Genomic DNA, 12,889 nt, shown 5'->3' with positions numbered 1-12,889 from the left:
TCTGATTATCACCAGGGATGAATCCAATCTTTGACATTGCAACCTGCCCCCATGCCCACCCCACCCCCACCCTTGTGCTGACTGCTAGAGCTGCCCCGGTGAGCCATGATGATCATTGGTGGCCATATGTAGAAAGGGAGTTCCATTGCGTGCCCAGTGCCCTGCTTTCCTCACTGATTTTAGGCATAGAGAACAAGATTGAGGGGTGAAGAAACGTGGGGGCTTCTGCTGGAAGGGGTAAAAGGAGGAAAACATTTATTTATTGAGCTCTTACTATATGCCAGGCCCAGAGCCAAGCCCTCAACATACATCATTTCATGGATCCTACAGGAATCCCCTAAGCTGGGTGAGCTCCATTGTCCCCATTTTACAGGGGAACTGAGGGTCTTGCCTCTGGTCCTCCCACCCAGCAGCTCCAGCCCCTGCATCCTCAGCTTGGAGTCTGTCTTCATTTGGGTGCCGCTTGTTGAGGGTTGCTGAGATGAGTTAATTTTATGTGTCAGCTTGACTGCACTAAGGGACGCCCGGAGAGCTGGGAAGACAGTTCTGGGTGTGTGTGGACGGGATTAGCCTCTGACTAGTAGACTGAGTAAGATCTTCCAGTGCTGGTGGGCTTCACCCTTCGTCCCAGTGGAACAGGAAGGGGAAGGAAGGAAGGATGAATGCTCCCTTCTTTGGCTGAGACATCCTTCTTCCCCGCTCACAAACATCTGAGCTCCTGGCTCTCAGGGCTTCACACTCCAGGACCTCTACCAGCTTCCCTTTGTTCTCAGGGCTTTGGCCTCGGACTGGGGGTGACACCATGGGCTCCTCTGGTTCTCAAGGCCTCTGGACTTGGACGGGGTTATGCCATTGGCTTGGCTGGTCCCCCCAGCATGCAGGTGGCTGATTACAGGACTTCGTGGCCTCCATAACCGCGTGAGCCAGTTCCGGTAATAAATATCCTCCATACCTCTGTGTCTATCCTACTGGTTAGTCAGGAGAAACTCCCTGATACAGTGACTCTGCGCAGGCAAGGTCACTCCTTTGCCCGGTTTTTCTGTTACCCATCTTGATATGCTAATTTCCAAACATGCTATTCTCTTCTTCCTGGATGGGGGGTGATGGGAGGTACAGAATTGTGGGAATAAAGCCAATCTCTCACTGATATTTTTATTTATTTTTTATTTTTTTATTTTTTTACAGGGATAGAGAGAGAGTCAGATAGAGGATAGATAGCGATAGACAGACAGGAACGGAGAGAGATGAGAAACATCAATCATCAGCTTTTCGCTGCGACACCTTAGTTGTTCATTGATTGCTTTCTCATATGTGCCTTAACCGCGGGCCTTCAGCAGACCAAACAACCCCTTGCTTGAGCCAGGTGAGCTTTTCTTTTTTTTTTTTTTTTTGCTCAAGCCAGATGAGCCCACACTTAAGCTGGCAACCCTGGGGTCACGAACCTGGGTCCTCCGCATCTGAGTCTGACACTCTATCCACTGCACCACTGCCCAGTCAGGCTCTCTCACTGATATGACCTAGCCCCCAAAAAGGTTATACTTTTTTTTTTTTTTTTACAGAGACAAAGAGAGAGTCAGAGAGAGGGATAGACAGGAACGGAGAAAGATGAGAAGCATCAATCATTAGTTTTTCGTTGCCACACCTTAGTTGTTCATTGATTGCTTTCTCATATGTGCCTTGACCGTGGGCCTTCAACAGACCGAGTAACCCCTTGCTCAAGCCAGTGACCTTGGGTCCAAGCTGGTGAGCTTTGCTCAAACCAGATGAACCCGTGCTCAAGCTGGCAACCTCGGGGTCTTGAACCTGGGTCCTCAGCATCCCAGTCCAACGCTCTATCCACTGCGCCACCGCCTGGTCAGGCAAAAAATAGTTATACTTTTATTGTGATCTAGAAGTACTAAGGAAAAGTGTTATAAGCCTGAATAATTTCAGTACCTGTATTTTGTTAAAAGGGATTTTGCCTTTCATCCCAGCAGTAACTGGGGGCATCCTGAGGTGTAAACAGAAAACAGGTTAATAGAACATGGAGGGCCAGACAGTTGCCATTGAAGTTTTCTTTATTTCTGATCATTCCTTTACAACCATCCACCCCACGGTGACTTCCACATGGGCATCTCAGGCCCAAACCGCACTCTGGCGATTCAAATTCCTGCCTCTGACTCTACAGGACACTTGCCCCCCCCTGAGGTCCCATCAACTCCCCTCCATTTGTCCCTTCCTTTCCCCATTCACACTGAGCACGTGTCTGAAACACGGGTGTGCGCCCTCTGGATAATGCAACTCTGGCCCTAGGTTCCAGATTCCAAGTGCCCAGAAGAAAGCTGTTGCTGGGTGCACTACACTAAGCAAGGTTATCACAGGGGCATAGGATGGGCTCCACATCATAGAATATCTTGTTGCCACAGTGCGGACAGGGGCTGGTGCTCAGCCAGATGGTCCTGGGCTGTCCTAAGTCCCTGAGAATCCCTGTCAGCTCATCCCGGATCTGGCCCAGTCTCCCCATCTCCAGAGCGCCCTCGGCGCTGTAACTCTCCAGAGGGGCGGGGTACAGCTCCAGGCTCAAACTGCGCAGCTGCGCCGTGTGACGCAACAGCTTCTCCACCGTGGCCACCGAGAGGAGGTTCCCGGAGATGCCGAGGGTCCTGAGCTGGTGGCAGCGGCTCAGGACAGGCATGATGGCCTCGGCTTGGGAGTCCACCATCCCACAGTAAATTAAGTCCAGGTCCTGGAGGGTGGCTGCCACTTCCTCTAGCAGAGCTCGGAGCGGCTCGGGACTAAAGCCGGTCAGTCTGACGCCGCTCAGATCCAGGTCCTTTAGCCGACGGAGGTTCGGACACCGGGACAGGTGTATCAAGTCTGATTCCGTAAGCGGGCAGTTCGTTATGCAGAGGGTCTCCAAGGGGGTCTGCAGGCACCTGGGGAGAGACGGAGCAGTTAGTAGTCAAGGGGAGAGGCCTCCAGATGGGAGAGGACCGATTCATCCAAGCCCAGGGTTGACCTGACCATCGGAAGAAAGCCAACACCCAGGACACCCACTCTCATGTCAGGCTGAGGACTTCCACCTTCCCTTGCGTGACTGAGTCAAGGTCATGAAATCCCCAAAGCTTCCTTTCCACACCTAACAAGCACAGCGCTCCACTTACGAGGATGAATGGATGTAATGGAAGACATAGGCTCACACTCAGAGAGCCTGATAGTGTCTCGATCATGGGGGCATCCCTGATTTTTAACACGGGAAACAAGACCTAAAATGCTCTCGACTCCATCTGCTGCCTTCCGTCTGCTGGTTCGGCCCCAGGCACCCAGATATCTGGGCCACGTGAAGCTAGTTACTCTGACGCGTAAAAACAAACCTGCGCAAGATCCTGCGACATCCCCCGGGGTGGCCAGTGTGCAGGGGCTGCTCACGTCCCTGCTTTGCCCGCAGCAAACCACCTCTCAGTTCTGGTGATCCTTTTCACCGCCCCCCACCTATTGTCAGAATCATGCATTGCCCTATGCTAGTTACCTTACCTGGAGCACAGGACCAGCCCTGGGAATCTGACACAGGCTCATGTGTTCACGCAGCTAGCGAACACAGAGCTTATCTTTGGAGATGCTCTATCTGGCTTTTCCTCCTCCCTCGCCTCTTCCTAAGCCAGGTTAACTCAGACCTCGCTCTCTAAGGAAGAATTCACAAACCCACCCGCGGTGGGTCCAACCCCCCCACCTCACGATAAAGCTTCTCTTTCCAGGGCCCCTCTCTCCGTTTGTCCTTTCGTCTTTTCTTTGGGAGGTTACGTGACACCACCCAGCAGCAGCTAACAAGACATGATGCACTAGACATTTTGGTGTTGCTTTTCCCGTGAAAACTCTCACCTGAGCAGCTGGTCCAGACGGCCTTTGAGGAAGGAGGGGGATTCCATGTAGAACCTCCGGAGGTGCTGCAGTCTGAAGAACTGACAGGTGAACTGGGAAACATACTGCTTCTGCTCTTCCTCCTCCTCGGCCAGTATGTGGATGTGGGCGAGAGAGAGGAACCGCACGTTCCTCATCTGACCCAGGTAAGAGGCAAACATCCCCAGGGTGGACAAGGTCCAGCTGCAGTTCACTTCCACCGCCTGGATACAGTCCAGCCGCACCAGAGCCAGGACCTTCCGCACAGTCTTCATGGGCACGGCAAAGATCTTCAGCTTCTTGCAGCACAGGTGTAGCGGCCCTTCCCTCCACTTGGCCCAGCTGAGGAGGTAGGTGAGGAATCGGTCCGGGGCCCTACTGCTGAGGCAAAGGTCTGTGAACACCTTCAAGGGAGCCGAGGGCTGCTTCATCTTGCAACTGGGCACCGTCACGAGTCCCACCGGCGAGCACACCTGGTCCCTGGGTCCGGACCACATGCTCCAGAAGTCCTGACCAGTGTTCCGTAAATCCAGCACCTGCAGTTTGCTCCTCCTGTGGGGGGAGGGGGGGACGCAGGACACTGGCTGAGATGCTCCCAGAGCAACAGGTCAGGATGGAGCCCAGCAGCTCAGAGCAGAGGCAGCATCGGACTCTGCCCCCCTGAGGCCAGTCTGCCTCCCAACAATGGCTCCTCCCCTGACCCCCTGACCCCCACCTTCTTCCCTTCCGTCCGTCCTGGTCGGCACTTCTAGTACCTCTAAGTGCCCCCGGGAGGAGGCAGGGCATGTTTTTCCAGGCCTCCCCCCCTCGTAAGCCATCCTCTACTTCCCAAAGAGAGCAGCTCGCCAGTGTCCAAGGCCCCTCTGAGCTCCGCTGGCACCATCAGACACCTCTGGTCCCCCCTTCGGCCCTCCACACCCCCTGACCCCGGCTGTCTTCCCAGATGCCCGGGACCCGCCCAGGCTACCTGGGTCAGCCTCACCTGGGGCGGACCTTCTCGGCAAGCAGGATGTCAAGCCCATCGAACGCAGCTTTTAAGGTCTCGAGCTGAGGCTCCCGCATCAGGCCCCCCAGAGGGAGGTGGCCAAAGGGCCAGGCGTGCACCATCGCCTTCAGGGACTCCCTGTGTCCCCCAGAGAAGGCCTCCATGAACAGCGGCGGGAAGAGCTCGGCGGGCAGACACTCCAGAGCGGCGATGGCCAAGGCCTCGTCCCTCAGCAAGCTCTTCACTGCCAGGTTCAGGAGTCTGGGCGGGGTCTGGACGCTCATACTCAGACCACTGCGAGAGGGACCCTGAGGAAACAAGACAGAGGCATCCGTGTCAGGCCGAGCGGGAGCACGCCCGTTGACTCGGACACCCCCTGCCTTCAGAAGAGCCAGCTCAGGGCCAGAGCCACTGCCCGGCCATGGTGAGAGAGCCTGCGTCTACCCTCCGGCTCCATCAGAGCTCCGTGGCCACAGAGCCGTAGCTCCACCCCTGCTGTCCCCCAGGACAAGCATCTCAGAGGCACCTCCATCTTTCATTACAGGGCAGCCAGGGAGTGAGTGCCCAGGAGGCCGAAAGCTGGCCCCCACCCTTTGGGGGGGGGGGACTCTCAGACCATCACCCTAAAACAAGAAAATGAAAATCTCACATGGCCCAAACAGCCTCTACCCTTCGCTCCCACAGTTAACCCACTGGGAAAGATTAGGAAGGTGCCCCTGGAGCAGATGCCATCGTCCTTTAAAATTTTAAATGAGACACACACACACACACACTAAGGAGAAGAAACAAAGAATAGAAACTGGGGGGGGGGGGGGCAAAAAGAACAAAATAACAATAAAACAAAGATTAAAAAGTACAATAAAAAATTTTAATGGGAAACTATAAAAAAAGCCATGTTATAAACAGTATTCGATAGTATTTGGGAGTTCGAGGTGAAAAATCACTGAAGTGAGCATGTCTATGCATGATCTCTATAGCTATTAGAATTGGCGCCCTGAGCGGAGAGCTCCATTGGTCGAGCATCATCCCGAAGTGCAGAGGTTGCTGCTTTGGCCCCTAGTCAGGGCACATACAGGAACAAATTAAAATTCCTCTCTCTCTCTCTCTCTCTCAAATCTTTTAAAATTACCACTTCAGAAATAGTACAGATTCGACCCTTTGAAGAAGCCTAACTAGCAAAATCACAAAACTAGCAAGTATGTGAGCTATAATCTAAGTGCACAAACTAAACATTTAAAATGTCAAGAAAAAGCTCTGGCCGGGTAGCTCTGTTGGTTAGAGCATTATCCCCACACGTCAAGGTTTGGGGGTTCCTTCCCTGGTCAGGGCACATACAAGAATCAACCAATGGAAGCATAAATGAGTGGAACAACAAACTGATGTTTCTCTCTAAAATCAATTTTTTAAAATGTCAAGAAATTAAACTACAAACAGATGTTTTTCATTAGAAAAAATAATTGGTTAAGACATTGAAAAATAACAAACCAAATCCAAAATCAAAATGTTTGGGATTGGCGCTGGCCGACTAGCTCAGTGGATTGAATATCACCCCAGTGTGTGGACATTCCAGGTTTGATCCCCCATCAGTAGATCCCCAATCTACTTCTCTTCCCCTCCCTCTCCTCTTTCTCTCTCTCTCTTCCCTTCTTGTAGCCAGTGGCTTGATTTGTTCGAGCATTAGCCCCAGGCACTGAGGATAGCACAGCTAGTCCAAGTATTGGCCTCAGGCACTGAGTTTAGTTCCGTTGATTGGAGCGTCAACCCCAGATGGGGATTGCTAGGTAGATCCCGGTTAGAGCACATGCGGGAGTCTGTCTCACTGTCTCCCCTCCTCTCACTTAAAAAAAAAAAAAAAAAAAAAAAAAGAATATATATATATATATATATATATATATATATATATATATATATATATATATATTTAGCATTCAGGCAAAACTATAACACTTAGAGGCAACACCGAAGCCTTAAATCCATTCATTTGAAAAGAAAGACTAAGGAAAGCTCCCCCGTGCCATCTCAGGCTGTGTGTTCCCTTGCGGAACTGGTGCCTTAGCCGAGGCCGGTACCTTACCTGCTCTGGTGCGGTTGGCTGTGTGCTCAGATCCCAGACCTGGTGGAGAACCAAGGCAGTGGCTCTGCAGCTGGAGGCTACTGTATCTCTTGTTTGGTGCCTGAGGTTTTATAGGCCTTTGTAATCACATCTCCCCCTTTTCAACGACTAATGTCCAATCAGAAAGCCAGACCTGATTCCTCCATCTCCATCCATTAATCCTGTTGAGATCTCCACCTTTCTCTGGACTGACTGGATCAAACATTCCTTCAGGAAAGAGAAAGAATTAGGGAGGGGCAAAGTTAAGAACTCATTAACTGACTCATTGCATAGACACTGACGAGTTTTACTGACGGCCTAATAGTTGTCATCGTCCGTCCATGTGAGACCTGGATAGGCGTAATCGGTCCCTGACCTTAGAATACAACAAAACCTGAAAGCATCATTGTTGCGGGACCTTTGCCCATGTTAAAATTATCTAAATGCTGACCTGTGGTGGCACAGTGGATAAAGTGCCGATCTGGAACACTGAGGTCGCTGGTTCGAAACCCTGGGCTTGCCTGGTCAAGGCACATATGGGAGTGGATGCTTCCTTCTCCTGCCCCTTCTCTCTCTCTCCACGAACCCACCCCCGCCTCTCTGAAATGAATAAATAAAAAAGTTTTTGCCCTGACCTGTGGTGGGGCAGTGGGATAAAGCGTCGACCTGGAACACTGAGGTCGCCGGTTCGAAACCCTGGGCTTGCCTGGTCAAGGCACATATGGAAGTTGATGCTTCCTGCTCCTCCCCCCTTCTCTCTCTCTCTGTCTCTCTCTCTCACTCCTCTATCTCTAAAAAAATCAATAAATAAAATATTTTTTAAAAAAAATTATCGAAACATTTCGGAGTTAAAACAGCTTCGTGAAGACAAGGGTGTGATGCCCAGAGGAAAGCAAAGAAACGTGTCGGTGCGTTAGGTTGTCACGTAGTTTCTATGTCAGGGAACACAGCAGATCATGAGCTCGTGCAGGGAGCCAAGGACACGCAATTGAGGATGTGGCTGGCCCTCCAGACCACAGGGCTTCCCCGACAGAGGTCTGGTCAAAACCACAGTGAAAAGTCAGGGTAGGGGTTGGGTGGGGTGGAGCTGAGCCATTCTAATGGGGTTCTGTGACTGACTCAACACCATGTTAATATATGGGACTTGTTTTCCCCTTTGGTGAGAAGGGAGAGTGAGAGACTCCTCTCTGGGTGAGTTTAAATTTTTATTTATTTATTCATTTTAGAGGAGACAGAGAGAAAGAGAGAGAGAGAGAGAAGGGGGGATGTTGGGCAGATAAAATGTATTATGCTCACTTTGTTAAAGATGACACAAGTAGGCCGTCGCCCAGGTGATATTAATGTGTGTTGGGGTAGGCTAAAGGCAGGCAGAATCCTTGTAGCCTGGGGCTTGGTTTTGGGATTAAACCTTTCCTACCCTTTTTGATGTGGGGCGGTACAATCCAATCATGCCTCAGAAGTGTCTTTGTATTAGAGACTTCCCTATTTTGTATATTGGATTAAAGGTTTGGAAGCTACACTATAAAATGGGGACGGAGTGGGAGCTTGCACTCTTGGTTCCTGAGGTTAGCATGAGAGAGCAGAGAGAGTAGAGCCAGCAGCTAAAGGAGGCCACGTGGAGGAGGCCAGGAAAAGCAGCCAAGATGGTGGAGTGCTGAGTGAGATGCCAGTTTGTGGAGAGTTTGTATCTGGGATAAGGAAGGAGATGGGGAACTGAGGAGAATAAGGCTGGTGAGCTAGAAACCTTTGATTCTAGGAAACTCGGATAAGTCAGTGGCTTTGTGAGCACTGAATGTGACTGGGTTTTGGAGCCCAGTGTGTATTTTTACTTGCCCGCCGGGTGCAAGCTAAGATTAAAGACTATGGCCCACCAGTTTGTGGCTCCATTGTTTCTTTACCGACTGTCCGAATCCAATGCGAACCTGCATGTGAATGGCCCCGATGGCGGCTCCTGGCTTTACAGGGGAGGAGCAGGAAGCATCAACTCCCATATGTGCCTTGACCGGGCAAGCCCAGGGTTTTGAACCGGCGACCTCAGTGTTCCAGGTCGAAGCTTGATCCACTGTGCCATCACAGGTCAGGCCTCTGGGTGAGTTTAGAAATTAAAAAGGCAACAGGCTGAAGTGGAGAATAGTGCCATCCTTGAGGCCAAAAGTCTTCTGTCCCTCCAGAGAAAAAAGGGAGGCCCCTTCAGGGATGATGAGATTTGCTCAGAAAACTGGCTGGAGAAGATTAAATGTAAGACTGTGAGCCAATGGCTGGTAATCCTGTTATCGTGGCAGCTGCTACCAGGAGACATTTATATGAGGGTAAGGGTTCTTCTGCAGAGGACTCTTCCGACAGCAAGTAGCCCCAGCCATTTTCCAGAGGCCCTGGGAGCCTAACCCTATCCCACTGGCCCCTTTCCAAGTATGCTTAGATAATTGACATTTCCTCAAACTTAGGTAACAACAGAGGCAAACGTAACTTCAAACCCGTCCCTAAGCTCTAGCGACATGGGGATTCTGATCACGACGTGCCATTAGGCAGTGTTTCTTGTAGGACGGGTCAAACAGGCAGAGGACAGGGGTTCGGGGTGGAGGGGTAGCTCCCCCTGGAGTCTCTCCATGTTGGGACCCGAGAGACTCGGTTGCACCCCCAGTCTCCCACCCAGGCCCATGCATCCTGCCCAGAGACACGTGAACTGGTCAGCTACACGGTCACGTGGTCATTGTGATTTATGCTCGGAAGTCACACGGACACCTGAAACACAACAAAAAGCCCAGTCAGAGACCTTGAAAAGGAAAGGATGCCCCGGAACTTCTGAATCGGAGGCACGTGTCCTGAGTTCTCTAGAACCAGAACTTCTCAGTGATTGAGGCGACCCTGAAACTCTTCCTACTTTGTCCACTGGCCACAGTGCTCCAGACCATGAGACAGTGGACACGGTGGGGGCGCCGGGATGCTACAAGGTTGTTCTCAGGACCGTCCCAGCCCCCAAACCTCCAGCCCCCCTCCCTGTGAGAGCCCCCGATCACCCTGTGTCCTATGTCGATGACACAGCTCTTTCTACAATTGCCCAAGCACTGGGCCTCTGCCGATGGGAGAGACGTTCCTGCAGGAAGGAGGTGACTCAGTGTCCAGGTCCCAGGACGCTGGTGGATGCCTCACCCAGACAGCAGCCCCACGTTCTGTCCTGCACGGACGTGGTCGCTGGTCTGAGGGGAGGCTCTGGCCACGCTCCTAGGTCCATCCTGATGCCAACTGCTCTCCAGCCCAGCTCCATTTCCGCAACCCAGGGAGCAGGCATGCTCCCAACTGGGGTTCGATGAGGCCTTCCTCTCTCAGAGTGACACTGCTGGCTTTCTCCCCAGCCTCTGCTCTCCCAAGGCCTTTTCTAAATCCAAAGTGTCAGGTCTGTCCAGAAGAGCTTGTCGCTCTGGCCAGCAGGGGGCACTGTGGGCCCAGCATTGACTGCTGTGAGGAGGGGGGAAGTCCCGGGAAGGGAGGCCTTGAATAGAGGGGAGCCCAGGGAGAGAGGGCGGAGGAGCTGGACTTGACCACCTTCCAGGGGAACACTGCAAGTCTGTGAGTAAGGTTGTGACATGGCCTAATATGTGTTTTCCAATCCCTGTGGTCGCTGTAGGACGGTGTTCCCTGGGAGAGCGCGTGGGGAAGCAGGAATGGCTGCTCGGAGACCTTTGCTGCTCCTGATGGGGGATCCTGGCTTGCACTTGAGTGGCCTTGGGGACAGTTTTGGGGACATCCTGGAAGTGGCATCAGCAAGGTCCCTAGATCTGTAAGCCTGTCCCCCAATAGCACTCTGTTCTTTATCTGTCCAATATCCCTCCCGTCAGCTGGATGGAAGGCTCTGTGCGGCCAGGGCTCAATCGCGGCTCACTGGACATCTGTGGAATGGGTGGATGGCTGTTGGTGGCGTGAGGAAGGCCAGCTATGAGCCAGCCCACTGCTGTCACCTGGAGCTCTTGTCCTAGAACTAACTGCCTTCCTCTATGCTCCTCCCCATTCCTCCTGTCACTCATTCCACAGACAGTCCTGGGCACCGTGTGGGTGCCAGGCTCTGGTTTTGCGGAACTCGGAGTTGCGCAGAGAAGACAGCGCCACTGAACAGATGCTTGGAGAAATGAGGAAGGGCGCTACGGGGTGTGTGGACATCTGGGACCAGCAGGTGTCCTTGAGAGGGACAGCGCCAACCCAGACTTCCTGCAAGTGGGATCATATTGTCTGCAGCACCAGGTCACCACCACCCACACACACATGTGCCTGGGTACCAGGTGCACCGCAGACCCATCCATGCCCCGCTGGTCCCGGGGCCTCTGCTGCCATTGCTCTGAAGAGGCAGTTTTGCACAAGGGCCGAGCAGACCCGCCCTGCCTGTGTTCAAATCCCAGTCCAGGACTCACGCACTGGGCAACCTCGAGCCAGTCCATCTCCGGCGCCCATTTTGTCATCTACGAAGCAGAAATGACCTTCAGAACCCCTACCCAGGGGGTACCTATCATGAATGGGGGAGGTCCGGGTCCTGGCTTTTCATTTCTTCACCACAATAAAAATTAACTCAATATTTTCTCTCTTTTTCTTTTATGCTAGTATGTGCTAGCCAGTGGCAAACATGTTAAAAACTTCATAGAAGAGGAGTTCTACCCATTCATTTCTCTGCAAAGCAGAAGACCCAACTGCTGCCTATCTGTTGTTTGCTCGTTTTAGCGGCAGAACACGTGAGACGGGCTGGTGGAACCGTGGAGCTGCATTGACACCAGAGGCGTAGCTGGAGGGCCGGGTTCTAAAGAGTGGGTAGGAGATAGTGGATGTCCTCTCTGGGGCTGGCAGAGGAATGGAAGGGTGGGGGTCAAATAAGATTGTAAATATAATATACTGTATATGTTTGCTTGCTTATAGTTTGCATTGGGCGTGGGGGACAGGCTGTAAGCTGGCAAAGTCAATATAGCCTAAGGCTTAGTTTTAAGACTAAGCCTTTCCCGCCCTTTTAATACTAAGATCTTTTTCAAACTAAGCTTTTCCCCACACCCTTGACTTTTGCATGATGTGGGGTGGTGCACACTTATGAGAAATACCATTTATGTCTCAGATAAGTGACTTTGTATTGGAGACTTCCTTATTTGTATATTGGCTTAAAGGTTGTTTTTTTTTTATTTTTATTTATTCATTTTAGAGAGGACAGAGAGTGTGAGAGAGAGAGAGAGAGAGAGAGAGAGAAAGGGAGAAGGAGCAGGAAGCATCAACTCCCATATGTGCCTTAACCAGGCAAGCCCAGGGTTTTGAACCGGTGACCTCAGCATTCCTGGTCAACGCTTTATCCACTGTGCTACCACAGGTCAGGACAAAGGTTTTGATTTCTAAACCATAAAATGAGACAGACCAGAGGTTTTCTCTCGGTTCCTGAAACTAGATTTACAGGGAAGAAGCAGCCAAGATGGCGGAGTGCTGAAGGAGAAGCTAGTTTGTGCAGAAAGGAGATGGGGAACAGAGGTGAATAAGGCTGGTGAGGTAGAAACCTTTGATTCTAGGAAACTTAGATGAATCAATGGCTTTGGGAGCTATGAATGGAAAGGGAAGTGTTTCCCAACTGTGTGTATTTCTCGCCCACCAAGTGCAAGGTAGGATTAAAGATAATGGCCCACCAGTTCTTGGCTCCATTGTTTCATTACCGTCTGTCCGAATCAAATGCAAATCTGAACGGGCCAGGCGGCTGTGATGGTGGCTGTGGCTATTGGCCATGGGCTCACCTCCCTCTGAGTCAAGAGGGGGAGATGCTGGGCTCTGGGAAGACTACGGGGTGTTTAGGCATCAGAATGGGTTGGGCCATGGATACAGAGATGCACCTTGAGGCAGGGGTTGTAGAAATGTAAATGACAAAAAAAAGAGGAGGGAGGGGGCTCTGTAATAAATAAGGGAAAGTCACCTCCCAGGGTGAT

General features: G+C 51.7%; 1 protein-coding gene across 1 annotated transcript; it reads right to left on the bottom strand.

The window, feature by feature from the left end:
* Positions 1 to 2,341: 2,341 nt before the first annotated feature.
* LOC136398267 (PRAME family member 12-like) lies at positions 2,342 to 5,145 on the bottom strand. The gene is made up of 3 exons (XM_066372626.1): positions 4,859 to 5,145; positions 3,859 to 4,428; positions 2,342 to 2,915 (listed from the first exon to the last, which is right to left on the bottom strand). Exons 1-3 carry the CDS (start codon positions 5,143 to 5,145, stop codon positions 2,342 to 2,344), a joined length of 1,431 nt encoding a protein of 476 aa, XP_066228723.1.
* Between the last annotated feature and the right edge of the window lie 7,744 nt (positions 5,146 to 12,889).

This window comes from Saccopteryx leptura, chromosome 3, assembly GCF_036850995.1.
Source record: "Saccopteryx leptura isolate mSacLep1 chromosome 3, mSacLep1_pri_phased_curated, whole genome shotgun sequence".
Classification (NCBI taxonomy): Eukaryota; Metazoa; Chordata; class Mammalia; order Chiroptera; family Emballonuridae; genus Saccopteryx; species Saccopteryx leptura.
This window is presented reverse-complemented; position numbering and strand designations above follow the sequence as displayed.